This window comes from Aspergillus viridinutans (genome assembly GCF_018404265.1).
Source record: "Aspergillus viridinutans IFM 47045 DNA, scaffold_1, whole genome shotgun sequence".
NCBI classification, from domain to species: Eukaryota; Fungi; Ascomycota; class Eurotiomycetes; order Eurotiales; family Aspergillaceae; genus Aspergillus; species Aspergillus viridinutans.
In genome coordinates, this window is record NW_025091217.1 from 3183882 (window position 1) to 3203163 (window position 19282).

Below are 19282 nucleotides of genomic sequence, written 5' to 3' on the forward strand. Positions count from 1 at the left end.
TTAAAGATAAAGAGTAATTATATATTAAATTATAACACTCTAGTTATAGATTAACTAGATAAGGAGGATCTACCTATTCCTAATAAGGATCTGTCCCTTACTACTATAGATAAAGGTCCTTCCTTAACTTAGGTAATAAATAATCCTTCTTTCTAGTTAAACTTTAAGCTCCCTTCTGATGGTATTACTAAGTAAGTTAGTAACAGCCTATCAGATTCTTAATAGATTCCTATATATTTTCTAAGGTATTATATCCTTTCTACTTTATAAGATAGTATGGTTTTCTGCTAACTTATTTATAACTTAGGATTTATTTAACTTTATATTCCTATTCTATGTCATTATTAATTTCTATATTTTTAGTAATTTTTGCATTTTCTGGTGCTGGTTCTAATAATAAGATATAAAATACTAGATAAATTTATAATATACTTTTTAGTAATTATAGTTTATAATTAACTAGTCCTTTTCTTTCTTCAATAACAAAGGGTCCAATTTTCTAATGGTCTAATTTCTAACTTAGTTATTTTATTTTAATATTTCTATAGAGTAGGTAAACTTTCCCCCTCTTTTTAAGGTCTAGAGCACTCCTATGCTTCTTATTATAGTAAATTACTATTTTAAGGTTTATAAATTTAATATCCCTTAAGAGTTAAGTTTTTAAATAATTAATAGTATCTACTAAATCTACAGCTTTGTCTACTGTGGGTACTTTATTCTATAGTTCTCTAATTAACATAGGATTATACCTATAGTTAGTAAAGAACAGTGTTTCTCCTGTTATTAAGTGAATAGTATTATTATATATAAACTATACTATTAGTAGGTAAACTACCCAATCATCCTATTAGTAATTTATATAATATTATAAATATTCCTTAACTATCTAGTTTACTTATTCTATCTATCTATTAGCCTGCAGATAATATACAGTTATAAGTCTTTACTTAATTCCTATTAAATCTATTAATAATTACCAAAACTTTAATGTAAATAGCTTATCTCTATCTAATATAATATATTATAGCATTCTGTAGTTAATAATTATATATCCTATAAGTAAGCTTACAAGCTGTAATACTGTCATATTTATTATAGTTAGGATTAAGTAGATAAATTTTATAAGTCTATTAGTAACTATTATTAGGTAATTATACCCTTTTAACTCTAGTAAAGATCTAATAAAATTAATAATAATCTATTTCTATAGCTTCTTTAGTGCCTCCAGCAATTACATCTTACCATAAGATTAATATCTAGCTAGTTTATCTCTAATATAAGTTTCACAGTGCTAAATATAGCCCTATACCTTCCTTCTTATGTTTAGAAAGTAATAATTCCTTAAGATAGCTTCAGCTATCTTCTTAGTTCCTATATACCTATATATTAGATTATTATAATACTTTATAATAATCTTACTTCTCATATACTCAGGTATATAGATAAGTCCTTATAAGTAGATTAATCCTTATTTATCTATTATAAGATATTTATTATCTGTGGAATTCTTAAGTATCTTCTAAATAATCCTATCTTTTTTTATTTCTTTAGTAATTTTCTAAATTAATAGATCTTCCTTCAACTCAATAGTTACTATAAGTATATAGTGATTATATACTAATAATCCATCTTCTCTCTACTTTAGTATTACTAGTTCAATCATTTTTCCTTAAAGCTTATAATCCAGTTATTAACTAAGCATATTAGCTTGTCCATTTTCTATTCCTTTATAGTGAATAATCTTAAAGTTAAACTATAAGAGTATCTCAGCCTATCTAGCTTATCTTCTTATTAGTTCCTTTATAGTCATAAAGAACATAAGGTTCTTATAATCTATCTTTATAATAACTATATGTTATGCTCCTTCTAGGTAAACCCTCTAGACTTTAAATACTACCACTATAGCTAGTAGTTCTTTATTATAGATATTATAGTTAAGTTCTGCTTAAATTAATTTCTATAAGTAGAATATAACTAGTTATAATTTTCTATTACTTCCTGGTTAAGTTATCCTTATTCTAATTATATAATCTAATATATTAGTCTTAATTATTATCTCCTTCTCTAGGTTGCTTTATACTAATATTAGTGCACTAATAATTTACTATTTAATTTAATAAAAAGCTTTATCATAGTTTTTATCCTAGTTAAAGTCTTTTACTTTTTTAAGTAATTTAAAAAGTAAATACATGATTTTTATATATCCTTTAATAAATTATTAATAATAGTTAATAAGTCTAATAAATTATTAAACTTCTTTAATATTCCTTAGTTATAGCTATTTAATAATTAATTTTACTTTATTAATTTCCATATGGATTCCTTTTATAGATATCTAATATCCTAAAAACTCAGTTCCCTAGATATAGAATTTATATTTCTTTAATTTTAGTTTAATATTTGCTTTCTGTAGCTCCTATAATACTTTAGTAATATATTCTATATATTATTCTTTCTCCTCAGAGAAGATCAGAATATCATCTAAGTAGACTATTATAAAGAGATAAAGATATTTATATAATACCTCTTCTATAAATCTTTTAAAAGATACTAGTGCATTGGTCAGCCTAAATAGCATAACTAAATACTTAAAGTATCTAAATTTTATTCTAAATACTATTTTCCATTTATTGCCTTCCGCAATCTAAAGGTAATTATAAGTATTAGTAATATCTAGCTTTATAAACTATTTTACTCCTTAAATTTAATCTTAGATTTCATGGATCAGTGGAAGTAGATAATAATCTTTAATTATAATTATATTTAATGGTCTATAGTCTATATAAAGTTATAGACTTCTATCTTTCTTAGGTATAAAGAGTATACTATGCCCTACTAATAAGGTTAATAATTATATCTTCCTAAGTTATAACTATTTATTAATATATTTCTTAAGCACTTATAGCTCTTTTTCTAATATTTAATATATTTTCTTATATACTAGTGACTTCCCTTCCTGCAGTGGAATCTTATGGTCATATTTTCTATATTCTAGTAGGATATACTATTTTAGTTATTTAAATAAGTCCCTATAGCTATAGTACTCCTGAGGTAATATCTCTAAGCCTGATTTAGCCTTAGTTCCTAGATCCTATATCTAGGTTGTGGCTAGGTCTATATAGGGCCTAGGTCTATAGTCTTAGGTTTATTCTAACCCTAAACTTATATTCTTAAGGATTTTGTCCTGTAATATTTTACTTATATCATCTAGTATTATAATATCTATATAATTATTATCTTACTCTAGTACCTATCCTAGTAGCTTTATTATTACTATTCTTTATAATAGCTTAATTACTGCTAGCACTACTATTATATCTTAGTTAATTACTATATCTTTTAGTTCACCTCTTAACTACTTAGTATTATTATTAATTTCTTTTAACCTAATATACTATAAGGTCCCAGCCTTCCCTTTAGTCTAGTCTTATTATAGATATTTATAGTTAAACTATAGACTCCCTATCTTCTAGTTAATTACTAGATTATAATTCTTAAGCTATAGAATCCCTAATACTATATTATACTATCCTATTAGTACTATATTAAAGTTTAGTTATTTAAAATATCCTAATATAATCATGGGTATAGTCCCTGACTTAGTTATAATTAAAAGAGTTCCTAAATTCTCTCTATTTAGATCTATAATTAGTTTAGGTACTATCTTTATAATTTCTAGAAGCCCTAGCTTCTTTATAAATCCTAGATTTATATAGTTCCTTATTACTCCTAAGTTAATTATTACTTAGGTTAATTAGCTTAAGATGTAAGCTTAGAGCTTTAAGTATCTTTCTTATTATACTTTAGTTACTATAAGGTATAAGTACTTAGTATCCTATTAGGGTGGTTAAAGATTTCTTAATAGTATAGGAAAATATCCTCCTTCTAGTTTTCTCTAATAATGTGTTATATACTGGTCTTTAAAATATATAATCTAATATATTATATTATATTCCTAGTATCTTCTGTATCCTCTATAAAAGTATTTAAGTCTCTAATAAGAATAACTAATATTTTCTTTTATAACTATTAGCACTGCTAGCTAAAACTTTACTATATACTTATTATTATAGTAATCTATATAATTATTACTATAATAAGTAATCTATAGTACTTTATAATATCTTAGGTATCCTTAGAAATATTTATATAAGTACTAGGTATAATTATATACCCTATAGAATAGTCCTAGTAGTCTTTTTTCTAATACCCTTCTAAGCTTATAAAAGTACTCATTTAGCTATTACTTATATTTATTATATTTCTATAGATGTCTAGTACATCTACTAGTATATAGGTCCTATAACTTAGCTTAGGTCTAATATTCTAGATTCTAATATATATATTCTTTTACTCCTTATTTAACTTTCTTAAGGATTTATATATTTAGTTAGTATGCTTTTAGTTCCACTAACTATTTCCTATCTAGCTATTATAGCTATACTATATAATAATCTACTTTATTATCATCTCTTAGGGAATTTTTCTAAGATATCTTAGGAATCTTATAGGGCTACTTCTTATTAGGATTAAGGCTTACCTACTAAGTTCTATACTCTTTATTAAGTGGATTAATAGATTAATTAATTATAGTCTAATCTATTATAGGAAAGTCTGCTTAATCTAGCTCTTTATAGTTAGTTTTTTCTTTATTAGTACTAATGACCTGATGTCTCTTATTTTTAGTAAGTATTATCTATTTATAATTAAGTTCTTTAGGTATAATATTTTCCTACTTAATAGAACTATACCTATTACTATTTAGTAAATCTTAATTAGTTACTATAAGTATACTAGGTTCTTTAGTAGGCTAATCTTTTTTTATACTTCTATACTCTATAGAGTCTTCCTCTTAAAGCTCCCTCTTAATTTTATTATTATTAAGAGTTATATATTCTTTAAATAGTTTTCTTAGCTACTTATTACTTCTCTTCTTTAGAGTTATAGTACTAGTTATATTATAAGCTCCTCTTTTTATAGTATAGAATTCTGCTATTACCCTAAGCTATTTCTTATTTCTATACTACTAACCCTTCCTAGATTCTTACTTATAGTCTTTTAATATATATCCTAGTTTCCTATAATAAAAATATAACTTATTATATTATTACTATTCTCTTTCCTCCTTAGAAAGTACTAATTATATTACATCTAATTCTATTAGTTATAGCCTGTAAGGATCTAAATATCCTTAGCTCCTTAATTAAGCTAGCCTCCTATTATTTAATTAATAGTTTATAGTATACCTATTACTAAAACTTCCCTAGTTTTATTTCTTTCTATATATAGTAAAGTTATAGAATTTATTATTAATCTTAACTACTTACTTAATTATTTTACTTAATATTTTTAGTTAATCTATCTAGATTAGTTTCTCCTAAATATCTATTTTTAACCCTTCTTTAAAATATACTATGTATGCATCTGCATCCTAGTCTAAATAAGCTATAATCTATTAAAACTTTAAGATATAATTATTCACAGACCCTATCTATTTAAGTTACTATAATTATTATTTTATATTTTATTCTTTATTAATATTACTAAATATTCCTTTAAGTTATTTCTTAAACTCTTTATAACTAGTAAATATTATAATAGTCTTATTATCTTATAAGTCTTTAGTATGCATCTAGTAGTCTCTCATAAAGGGTTTAAACTAATTAAATATAGGTCTAGTAAGATATATAGCTATAAATAAGACCTTATTAGATTTATTAATAAGTACCTTATAATTTATTTATATATATATGTCCATCTATATTAAGAATGCACATAGTTTAGACCATATCCTATTAAATAGTTCTAGAGGTCAGACCTTAATAGGTTTAACTGTAAGTTAACCTTCTAATTATTAGATATACTCCTAGAGCTATTCCACCATTCCTATCAGACCCTTAACTATAGTCTAAGATTATACAGGCATCTGCTGTGGTGCTGCCCTTCTAATATTTAAGCTAGTGGGGGTTGATGTATTTCCTGCTATAATATTTAATATTAAGAGTTAATCAAACTTCCTAAAGTAATTTATACTGTATAGTATTTAATTTATTATACCCTGGGATCTATCTCTGCTATTCTCTGCTAGTTAACTACTTTAGGAATAAGATGATATAGTCCCTAGACTATATCTAATACTTACCTAAGGCCTACCACCTTAGTAGCCTGATAATGTAATAGTATAATAACCTTTTAAGGGTCAAGGACAATCTAAAGGTAATATAAGAATAATAATAGTAGAGATAGAAGTAAGGCCTATTAAGTATATATACTTAATAGTAAGAGAGTAACTAATAAATTAGACTAGTAAACTTATACTTAAGTAAATAATTATTATTAAATATAAAGAACTAAACTAAGAGTGCTAGATATAATAATAATAAGTATCCTTATATAGTTCCTCTATTAGTAACTCTATTTATAACTTCTATTACTACTCCTATAGTTACTATAGAGTAGATTATAGAGTAGCTTATTACTCCTTATCTTTAGTATGGTTCCTTCTCCAGGGTAGTCATTATATATCAGTTTTAGGCTGAGATAGGCATCCCTGGTGTAATTACAAATTATTCTATCTAATAATTCTGGTACCTAGAATTGGTTGGCTGTGGTTCCCTTCCTTGATTCTGCCCATCATATCCGCTTTGCGCTAATGCGGCTGTGCCGTAACAATTAGGCTAGAAATAGCTAAGCTCCTTAGTTTTCTAATTACTAGTTATAATAGTAGGAGCCACTAATAAAGGGTTATTTATAGCTAGCAGTAGTCCTACTAGATCTTCTCAGACTTAAGGTAGTGTTTGACTAGTAGTATTAAGTTATTAGTTTACTATAGTTTAGAACTACTTAAATTACTGATTTATAGTCTGCTAATTCACTTAGATGAGATCTATGAGATCCTGTATGGATGGTTCACTGTTAGGGGGAGCCCCTGGAGGATGTATATTATTTAGTAGTTATATATTTATATTAAATAGACAGTGATATGGAATATCTTATTATACTAATAGTTATCTAAGTGCAGGTCTTTCCTCATAAGGGAACAGCTGCCTAGCTATTCATCTAAGCAAAGCTAATTATGAACAAGAATGACATATGGGTTAGACTATAGGTAGATTGGTCTGTTCAAGAGGGGCTCTTTGCGGGGTTGATATGGGACCATGAATGCGTCCTTCCTAGCGGTCTTTCGGGTTCGTCTAGGTTGAGGTTATTTAATCTGGTAGAGTTGCTGGCTAGCTATATTTAGTATTCCTCAGAGTCAGTGATATTAAATTAATGAGTTAAACATAGGAAGTCCTTAGTAGCCTTATTCAAGGTAGAATAATCAATATCCTAATCAGGCAGATACAGGTGGAGATTTAATAAAGCTAGAGGTGGTTTTACAGTCTAAACAAAACAGGCTAGATAGAGGGTCTTAGCATCAAACTACCTAGTAAATAAACTCTCAGACTGTTTAGAAAACCAGTAGATTTAATAGCTGAGTTCAGTAAGGCATAATATCTAACCAGTTATTTAGTAGGGATAAATAATCTCTAGATATCAGACCTACTATCTAACCAGTAGATCCTGCACCTAGTACAATAACTAATACAGTACTAAATATCTGTATAATAAAGTAGGATAATGGTAGTAATATAAAAGCAAGATAATGAAGATGGTTAGTAAAAAAATAAATTAGTAGTAGGGAAGAGTAAGGCTTAATAGGGTTTTTAAAATAGGTAATTAAATAATAAGTATCTATAGTATAATTAGGGTTAGACCCTCACACCAAAACTATTAGTTAGTAGATAGTAAAAAAATAAATGATTACTAACTAGTTTAGAATCCCTGAGGTTTAATAATAATCAGTAGGACGTAGCTTAATTATATAGACTAGAAAGATAAATATAAACCCAGGAGGAATTCCCTCTAGTTAAACTAGATATACTACCAAGTTATGGCAGTTCTTATGATTCTTAATAGTAAGTTAATTCTGAAACTAACTAAGATGATGGTTTTACTATTAACTATAACCTCCAGGGGTATAGGACAGCAGATAGACCAGCTATGCAGATAACATACTAAGGAAAACTAACTATGAGGTAATACCATGCAGAGAAATGCAACATTTATTTATATTTTCTCTTCTTTTAACTTTATATATTAATGCTTCTCTTTTATATTATAGTATTTTCTTTAGTATTATAGTTCTTCTTTATTTATTAATATTTAAGATTTAAGTTCTTTTAAACCTTATAATCTCTTTTTTATTTCTACTATATTTTACTTCTTCTTTATATTCCTTACTATTAAGTTTTATCATAGCTAATATTATTATCTATAGAAAGTACTAGTATATATACTACCTCTATACTATATTAAAGAACTTTAACCCCTAAGGGGGCCTTTCTTTTAAAGTTAATTATAAGCTTATAGATAGTACTTCTATAAAGTATATCTAGTATAATACCTACTATTTACTCTATAAACCTATATATTATATTAGATTTATATATTATTTTAGTATTAATAGCTATTTCTAGGCTATATCTAGTATAGCTAGAAATACCCTTAACCTATCTACTATTATTAAATAGTATACTAGGTTCTTTAATCTCTAGTATACCTAGGATCTAAGCCTTTTTAAGGACTTTTTAGTCACCCTTCTTAGGCTTATTAATACTTTTAAGAATATAGAGTAGAACTACTATTAGTTATATAGTATTATAGAAAAGAAAAAAGAATAGTATATAAGTTTCTAGGTTAATTTATTACTATAGTACTATCTTAATACTAATATTCTTATAGAGTAATAAGTATAATAAGTTCCTTAAAGATTATTATACTAAAATAGCTTATATTTAGTATCTAAATACTAGGGCTACTACTAATAATTAGGCTATATATTATTTAGCTAAAGCTCTTTAACTTATATCTAGTAATACTAGGTATATAGCTTAGGCTGCCTCTCTTCTCTTTTTTATAGAGGAGATTAAGGTAATTAGTATCTATTTCTATAATAATAAAATAGTAATTACTAGCTAGACTTACTTAGCTAATATTAATTAGTCTTTTCCTTTAGTACTTAAGGATATTTAAGTTAGTATTATATTCTATCTTTATCTATTATACTTAGCCTTAGCTAAGCCTTCCTAGCATCTTTATATTAATTAATAGTAGTAATTCTTTTCTTATATTTCTATATTACTTCTTATGTATTAGTTATATTATTAGTATAAATCTATTAGTTATATTCTAAAGGCTAGTCTTTCTATTTAACTAAATAGTACTATTTATTTCTAATAATATAGCTATCCTTAACCTCTTTAACTTCCTATTTATTATTATCTTTAAGCTCTAGTATTAGTAGTGATTAATTATACTTTACCTAATTTTATAGTTCTAAGTATAATATATAAAAGATATTATAAATTTAATTATATTTTATAGGTAAAGTAAGATAATATACTTATAACCTAATAATATCTAGTATATAAAAAGGTCTAATAAAAGTAGGAGCTAGCTTCTTACTTAAAATCTTTAATTTAAGATTCTTTATTAATAGCTCTACTAGTTATCTTTTTTCTAATACTAACTCCTTATAATATTTATTATAATACTTTACTTATATTTTACTAGCTTTATACTATTATTTCTTTAATCTTTCTTAAAGATCTAAAAGTTTTTATACTTATACTATTATAGCTAGGATCTCTCCCCCTATAGTGCTATCCTTAGTATATATATAAAAGTCTAGATTATATCCTAGTAAGATTTTAAATAGGGATTTACTTAGTAATATATTAATTACTCTATTTATAGTAAACTTAGCTTCTCTTAGTAGAGTTACCTAGTTATTTTATTCTTTATTAATAAAATAATAGAGATATCTTTTAAGGACTTAGTTCATCTATTCTATTTAGCTATTAGTTTAGGCATAAAATATAGTTAATAGTCTTTATTTAATCTTTATAATATAGTATAATTTTACCTAGAATTTACTAGTAAAGACTGGTCCTTAGTCTGAAATAATACTATTAGGTAGTCTAAATTTTAATTTAATTTCTTAATAGAATAGTTTTACTAGTTCTGCTGCAGTTATTATTATTAAGATAGGGAAGAGGAGTAACTATTTTAAGAATCTATTAACTATAATTAAAATACTATTAACTAGATTAATCTTATATAGTATTATTAGAAGTCTAGTTATAAAATCTATTAATAGTTTACTAAATAGATAGGATAGTTATAGTAATAAATTAAGCTTACTATAAGGCCTATATCTTAGTACTATAGTGCCTTAGTATATTAGATATTCTTTAATATATACTTTAATATTATTTTATAGATTTATCTAGTAAAACTTTTATCTTAGTAAGGCTTTAGTATAGTTTCTACTAAAGTAACTAGCTAGTGGTTTATTATAGTAAATACTAATTAATTAGTTTCTTAATTATTTAGTATTAGGTATAAATAACTTACCTTTAAATTATAAAAGATCTTTAGAATTAATATTCTAATATTTTTACCCTATAGTATCCTATCTAATAGTAGTAATTTAGCATTAAGCCTTAATATCTTTAGTTTATAATTATTTAATTAAACCCTTAAGGTCTTTAGTAGTTTTATATTTATAAATATTTTTCTTTTAAGTAGCATACTTAACTAAGGCTTATAGTATTAAATAGTTATTAGTTAACTACTATAAATTATCTTAGTAAATCACCTCTTACTATAGGTAGTCTTTATAATAGTAAAGCTCTAATAGTATATTACCTAGCTCTAGTTTATAGTTATCTTAACCCTTAGTCCTTAGTAACTACACAGTAACCATTCACTTATAAATTAGTATAATAATATTATTATTATCAGACTATGGTATAGTCTAGTTACTATATTATCTTATAGATATATTAGCAGGGTTAGCCTTTTCTTTTTAATATTTAATAATAAAATTAAATAATATTAATAAAATTAATTAATAGGCCTGTCTGCTATTTAACTTTAGTTATTTTATAAAACCTTATAGATTAATATAATTAGAAAGGACCTTAATCTAATATATAGCTTCTTTAGTATACTAATACTAATATTTAAAGGAATAAATAATAGTAAATAATTCTTTATCTAGTATTATCTAATTAAGTTTAGCTCCTATAAACTTTCTTAACTAGAAGGCTACTAGATGCTATCTCCCTTATTTATCTAGTTAGGAGAGAATACTAGCTATATTATCCTTTAAGGTATCTATCTCTATCTAAATTAGTAGAGCTAGATTAAAGTAATATAATAGTAGTACTACTTAAAAGATTATAATAAGTTTTTAAAATATAAGCTTTTTAATAAAGTTAAACTTTACTAATTCTAGTTTCTTTCCTTCTTTTATTCCTCTTAGGAGATTAGTTAAAGGTAAAGTAATTAAGAAATAGTTCTTAATAAATTATTARTAGAAGTTATAGAAAYCTAAGAAGAYTTARATATTATARTAACTATAGGGTTYCTTYTATATAATAATAGTTTCTAYCTAGCTTATATCTATAGATATATTATCAGCTAAAATAATATATCCTAGGAATTTAATATAATTTTAGTAAAAGATATATTTAAAGGGTTTAGTATAAAGCTTTACCTTCTATAGTCTTTCTAAGACTTAAGAGATATATTTAGTATATTCCTCTCTTATTTAGGAGAAAATTAAGATATTATTAAGATAGGTAATATAAAAGATATTAAGAATATTATATAAGATARTATTAATATAATTCTAGAAGATRGCTAGTATATTTATAAGACTAAAAGATATAACTATATACTTATAGTARCTATATTARATATAAAAGGCTATCTTCTATTTATCTCYYTCCTTAATATAGATTTAATAATATATATCTTAGATATTAATCTTACTAAAGTATTTTGCCCCTAAGATTTAGTTAAGAATCTCTAATATAAGGGGTAATAAGTACTAATTCTTTATTATTATCTTATTAAGTCTATAGTAATTAATATATAGTCTTAATCCCCTATTCTTTTTTAGGATAAAGAGAATAGGGGCTCTAGTAGGGCTTTTAGAAGGTTAAATTCTTCTATATACTATATTCTTATTAAGATACTTCTTTAATTTATAAAGTTCTACTTAGGATAAGGGATATAGTGGATTAAATAGTAGTAATTTATTAGGTTTTATTTTAATAGTATAATCCTAAGAGGAATAAGAGGGTATAATCTTTAATTTCTCTATTAAGAATATATTATAAAACCTAGCTAATTCTAGAGGTATATTTTTAAGAGAATAATATTTCTAATTCTTCTCTTTCTTAGAAAGCTATATCTCTTTAGATAGCTTAACTAATATAAATACTATTATATAGTTATGATATAGTTTCCTAAACTTTTAAGGGGTGGTTAGGGAGAAGGTTAATATTTTAAACTATTATTAATACTTCTATAGTAATAAGTAGATATAGAGGTCCTATAATATAGTTATTAAAAGAAGAATAGGACTTTCTTTAGGTTATAAGTCTTAATTAATAGCTATATAAGCTTATTTAAAACTTTATTTATTATCCCTAGAATTATAGGTAATAATAGGGACCTTCTAAACCCTATAAGTAAGGATAATAAAGTTATTAACTACCCTAATAATAGAGATAGTAAGTTTAGCTTACTATAGCTTTTATAATTTTATAAAGATAATACTAATAATATTAACCTTAGCATAGCTATTAAGATTAATATATATTTTAAGGCTATTAGATAGCTATATTAGAATATAGAAATAACTAGTAGTCCCTACTTCTAGGTAGGAGGTTAGAGATATAGATTTTATTCTAATCTCTTATTATTTTCTATAATTAATTAGACTTTAGTATTCTTTATAATATATTAGTTAGTAAGATATTCTTTACTATTATATTTATAATATTTTAAGGGGTTCTTATCCTTATTAAGTTAGTTTTATTTAGATTTCTTAAATCTTTTAAAATTACTTTAGAAGTATTTTAATAGATTACTATCTTAAGGTTTTCTAATATCCTTCCTCTTCTATTTTTATTATTTCTATAGAAAGGTGTGATATTTTAAAGCTATAGATATTATTTTATCTTAAGTATCTAGTAGCTTCTCTAGGTATTCTTAAATATAAGTATATAACTCTAGTATAAGGCTATTAAAGAAGGCTAGAGCTTATTACTTCTTATCTTATTAAGGAAAATATTATTCTAGGGAATCTAGATAATAATAAAATTCTCTAGGATCCTTATCTAGATATTAATAAGCCTAATATAATTTAATAATAATATTAGCCTTAATAGTTTTAGTATCTTAGATTAGACTTAAGGTCTAGTCCTTAAAGAACTACTATAAGTTTTTAATATTTTATTATCTCTCTATTAATATTTTATAGATTTTAATATACTATTACTGCCTGCAGGTGGAATCTATTTATATAATAGTAGTAATAATTTTAAATTTATTAGAGCTATATTTCTTTAGGACTTCTTAGAATATATATTCTATATCTTAGAGCTATTCTTCTCTTTTCTAAAGTAAATATTTAATAATAAAGATAGGAAGATTCTTAAATTTAATTTCCTACTTATCTTCTATTAAAGAGAAGGTATTATTTTAGTAAGAGAGTTATTTAGATTTATTAACTCTTTAAATTTATTAAAGATATTTAAGTTTAGTAATTTATTATAGAATTTATTATAATTTAGCCCTCTTTAATCCTTAAGGTTAATTAGTAGGAGTAGAGGAGTTACTTAGATTAGAAGATATTTCTTTAATAGGACTATATTATTCTACTAATAAAGGGGTAGAAGTAATAGCTTTATAGTAAAATTTAGTAGGTATTATAACTAATACTTAGGTAGTTAAAGAAAAGAAGGATTAGAAATTATAAGGATCTATATTATAGGGTAGATAACCTATTAACTAGATAAGAATTAGTAATAATAATTAATAGAAAAGAATAATAGAGAGTAGTAGATTAGTTTATAATAAAACTAATCCTTATCTTCTTAAATATTAGATAAGGGGAATACTATTTATCTTTACTGTCTATCCTAGATATATTTAGTAATGATTTAAAAGCAGCTCAAGGTATGAAAATAGAAGGTTAAAAACAATTAGGATGTAAGGGGTGGCTGCATAATTAAGTGGCTGGGCTGTAGCCAAGCCTTTACAATAACCCTGTGCTGGCGCTGCTGGTGCCTGATCTTGAAGCCTAGAACACTCTTATAGCCAACGCGGTATTATAGTATAGGTGTAAGATCAGCTACTAAGAGTCGATATCAACTGATTAGATCAGCGTGAAGGGAGCAATTATCTGTATATTGCCTGAGTAAGGAGAACTAATCACTGAGTTGCGGAATACTCAGCTGGTTATGGAGATATATACAGTGGATCATGTGATCTACTAGGTCTAAACCCTCTGCACTGTTGGCATTGGCTGCACACAGTGGTGTTGCGGTTTACTGTAGCCCTTAACAATAGGTATCACAGTGCATATTAAAAAGCCTCTATCAGGACATGGAGATAAACTGCATATTAAATAATATACAGCCGCTGTGTAAAGGACGCGACAGCTCTCCATGTACATAAAACCCAAGAGAATGCAGCTGTTTGCCAGGGATGCAGACTCCTGAACCTTTACTTCCTATAAGCTGTGATTTATTACTTATGGAAGTAGAGAGTACAGGAATACTTAGCAAACCATCTGAAGTGCAATTAATAAGCAATGATAAAGATCTTAATTATGCCTAGTAAATTAATAACACTTCTTTAGATATTATCTTCAGGAAGAACCTATCTAAACACTTAGTTAATGTATATATAGGATTATCCTAAGAAGTTAGGCTATCTTTCTGTGCTATTCCACCTAAAAGAGTCTGAAAGTGAAAGGTATGAAATAATTTATTCTTAAGCTTGTTAACTACATCCTGGACAGACCACCACCAGTTTGCAAGCCCAGGTCCAAGCCTTACTAAATAATTACAAACATTACAGGCAGAGAATGCACTGCTACTTAAGTAGCTTAGACATACAGAAGACCATATAAATGCAAGAGCATTACTAGACTTTAACACCTAAATAGAGATACTCAGGTTAGTAATTCAGGATGCACAGATGGTCATATATATATACTAGTAACTAGTTAAGAATATATTATAGAGCATAACACTCCTAGGAATAGAATGTCAGTAAATTAGCCTATCTAATATTATATGGATTTCAGTCTTGCACGGTCTCTTATTAGAACCTTAACTAGGGTCAATATATTGCGAACTGACTCAAATCATGTACTGTTGATGTCTACAGCACTTAGAACAAGCCAGATTCCATAAGTTCTGGTAACCTTAGATTTAAGGCTTGTCTTCCATTTTCTCAGAGACTCAGACTATTGGCTCAGTCTGGTCGCGCACTCAGACCATTGCACAAGTCACTGGCCCTATCACACTACCTGTGCCCTAATCAGATGGATTCTCTTTTCAGTCCAACGGGATCAATCGAAACCTCCTCATTGTGTTTGCTGTAATATCCCATTATTAATTAATCGTAGCAGTCGTTTCGTTGCATTTCTTTTGCCAATGAAGCAGAAGATATGTTTGTATTAATTATAATGTAGCATCGAAGCGTAATAGCATACTCTGGCCTCTAGCGAGCCCCATTAAGTATCGAGCTCCTACTACCGATACTCCTCCTCATGACAGCAATTATCAACCTGAAATGAACGCGTTACCGGTCATCTCTAAAGTTAGTACGGAACGAGAGACTTACAGCCTCAACATTATTCCCCAACGGATCCAACACAAAAGCTGCATAAGAATTCTCATCGTACTCGGCATGTATCTCCGGTGCTCCATTATCTATTCCTCCCGCCGCTATCGCCGCTTGATAGAAAGCGTCCACCGTCGCATGATCTACCATGATTAGCCAGGAAATCAAATAACTGCAAGGCAACTATACCCGGAGCCATGAAGGCAAAATGCAACCGCTGCTCCGTCGGAACATCATCCTGTACCACCCATAGATCAGGCACTTCAGAGCCGAGCCCGACGGCTTTGGGGATGCGTCTCAACTCGCGGTATTTGAAGGGGGCGAGGGCGGCCTTGTACCAGCCCACGACGGAGTCGAATTGCTCCTTGGGAGCGGAAATGCTGATGTGGGCTATGTTGCTCAAGGACATGACTATCTTCAATTAATCATGATACTTGCAGTTGAGTGTGTACAGTATATTTGTTTGGCGATAAAAGTAGACAGACAGTCATCCATGTCATCCCATAACGCCCGCTGATGTGGTGTGACGTCACCTGAGCAGTGTTGGCCCTGCAAGGCAATTCTCACTTCTAGTCAGTATAGCATAGTTATTCCACGAGTGGGCTGTTCCAAAAGACTGTATGAGACTCGAGAAGGAATGCATAGGAGATCCATATATCTTTGATTGAGCGTTGCTGCAACGAAGCGCTCTGAACTGTTATGCCAAAACTGTCCACGATCGGAACTACGATGAAAAAGGAACATTTGGACGGACACAAATGAGTAGCCTACGCAGTATTCTTGACATGCTCCTATATAGATAAATGACTGAGTGTATGTTCTATGGTGTCCTGGTCTTTTCCTACTCTTGCCATAGCTATCACTTGCTTTCTGTGGCCATAGATAGTTATAAGTGGGTTTATCTTAGTCTTTTGCCCTTCATCCAGCTCTCAAAAATTTGACCGAATCGTTCAATCTCTCAGACCATCATTGCTTTTACCACCACATCAGGCATACCCTCAAATGCTTTGCATGGGGTAGATGCTACAGTAATTTGAGAGCGTTGCCACTCTCCTGTAGTGTTCTGAATTCTTTGAGTGATCTTCGGTTCAGCTGGGTTTCTACCTTTCAGTTCCCCTCCTTTACGTTCAATACATTCTGGCCGCTGCTTCTTTCGCAACACCAGTATAGCAAAATTAACAAAAGGATCTTTTTAACGACATGAAAGGTCTACTTGATAGAGTGCCGTCCTTGGAATGGGCAGATTTCGCAATTGGACCTTAACGAATCTTCGCGGAGATATATATCCATCAAATTCAGCAGCTTCCTGCTTGGCATATAGATGATTTGCATAATTCGAATGTAGTCCGGATAACAGAAAACACATCATTATAACTTTCGTTATGAGACCTTCTGGCCCGCTCAAAACAATGTGGAAATAATTGATAATTACATTGCAAGTTTCGTAGTAAGACAACACGCAGATGGATTGGGCAATATTCGTTGGTCGGCAACGGAAGGTCTCCTAGTTGATTATGCGAATTGGCAGCTCTCTGAAGAACAGAATTGGCAACAAGGACAGATCCTCTGGGGTATTAAAGACAACATGATTACGACGATAAGGAGTAAGGTTAGGGATCGTCTCATTCGCCCCATAGTAATGGAAGGCTGCTGGATGGTCAGAGCAAAGAAGGCAGGGGTAGCCACACCTGTAACATAGATTCAGACTATTGAGGGGCCTTACAGAGTTGGCGGGCTATCGTGGATTATCTACGGTTGGATGGGGATGGCCCCAGCAAACAGACAATTACGCAAGTAGTACGTAATTGTTGTTGGAATGAATAACGCGGAGGATTCACAGCTGGCCTGGTCCTGGCGATAGAACTACCTCCACCTCACACTTGACCAAACTCACATGGTTCCTCATCATCGACTATATCTGGTAGATCAAGCAATATCTTTTAATGAGTATTAGCACAGTTTACAAGCAGTGGAGGGTTGTAAAAAGAAGCCGATCCCTTAGTCATGTCGTCTCAGTGTATGAGCCGGCTAGTTCATGGTCAATGGCCTCACGTATTATCAAACAACCCTCACCAGCAACTGATACCAACACCATCCCCTTATATGCCAGGGGACGTTTGAAAATTCCCCTTGAGACGTTTGATCTCAAGACCATCGACATGCAACTCTAGAGAAGAGATGTTAAGGAGAAAGGGTAAATACTAGGAGGCCTGTATCTTTTTGTTTTATGTTTATTTGATCAGAAAGTATGTAGACACTACTTTGAATGCCAAAGACATTCAATAATGCCACTCAATTTTTTTTGGAATCAAGCATAGTCAATGTCACTAAAACAAAGTATTCAACAGAAGCGATGGCAGGAGCAAAGGAGAAAAGTAGCATGCAGCTATTTGTGTAATTGATCTCTTGTAACAAACCTTTAAGGGCAGTAGGTTTCTGGGGTCCTTGTTTAAATTAGTGTGACCTCAACAAACCATGCCGCTTAGTTGCTTGCTTGCCTGGATATGTAAAGAGATGCCAATAATAAATTAAAAATGGCTGCCCATTTATTTGGATATGTAATTAAGATAGAACACAAATGCTATATATATGGATGGCAGCTTGCAGAAGCAAACACCTATTGCCTAATTTGGCATCTGATAGTGACTGAGAGAAGGACATATGATTGAAAGAGTCTGCACTTAGTTATCTTTACATGCAGCAGTTTCTTTTTAATCCTTATAAACTAGTAGAATAGTTTCCCTGACAATCATTGTTGTCTTTACTACCGAAACTGAACCCTAATAATAAATAATAGGTTGCTATTATTGCACTGCACTGAATGAGAATCAAAACCTATCTCACTGCTATGAACAATCATTTTGCTAAATAAATTAAACCAACTCAAAGAGGCAGCCCCTGTAGAGCCCTTGGAGTCAACAGCTGAGGTTAATGAAAGCTGCTGAAACTTCATTGTCTCTAAAACACACCACCACATGGTAGAAAGTTGATCCATAAAAGAGTTAAGGATCCAAAAATGAGGGGATCTCTCTCTAACATGGATGACAGCTCTATCTGCTCAGATCTCAGCCTTGACCAACATCCTGTCCATGCTGTACAGTGCTGCCATGCATTCCATGATCTTTGCCGTTCAAAATTATACATGGCTCTAATCAGGGCTGATCTTTAGATCCGACAGACTCAAGCTGATCGCTACCAGCAAAGCCGCCCAAATTGCATTGAACCACAAGCTCATAGAGCCAGCCTGGAAACCCATCTTCACCTGACTTTTGATCTAACGTGCCCTCGGCCGTTTTGACAATGGGCAACGCGAGCAATACAAACTGGGCCTTAATCTATCACAGATGTGCGGTTGGCCACGGACAGTTTAAATTCATTGGAACTCTATCACTAATTACATTAATTATCTTTTAAAATACAGTGAAAAAGGCGCATATAGAAAGAGCCTACCCTTAACTGCAGAGCACCATTGTTCAATATTCCAGCTCTCCTTGAATAAACGCTCCAAGTCAGAGCCCAAAGTCAG

At 29.0% G+C, this 19282-nt stretch overlaps 1 protein-coding gene across 1 annotated transcript; it reads right to left on the reverse strand.

Annotated features, from left to right (window-relative positions):
• Positions 1–15721: 15721 nt before the first annotated feature.
• Positions 15722–16165, reverse strand: Aspvir_000996 (VOC family protein; the record flags this gene model as incomplete). Its single annotated transcript, XM_043266126.1, has 3 exons — positions 15722–15727; positions 15757–15899; positions 15946–16165. The coding sequence occupies 3 exons, from the start codon at positions 16163–16165 to the stop codon at positions 15722–15724; spliced, it is 369 nt and encodes a 122-aa protein (XP_043122061.1).
• Between the last annotated feature and the right edge of the window lie 3117 nt (positions 16166–19282).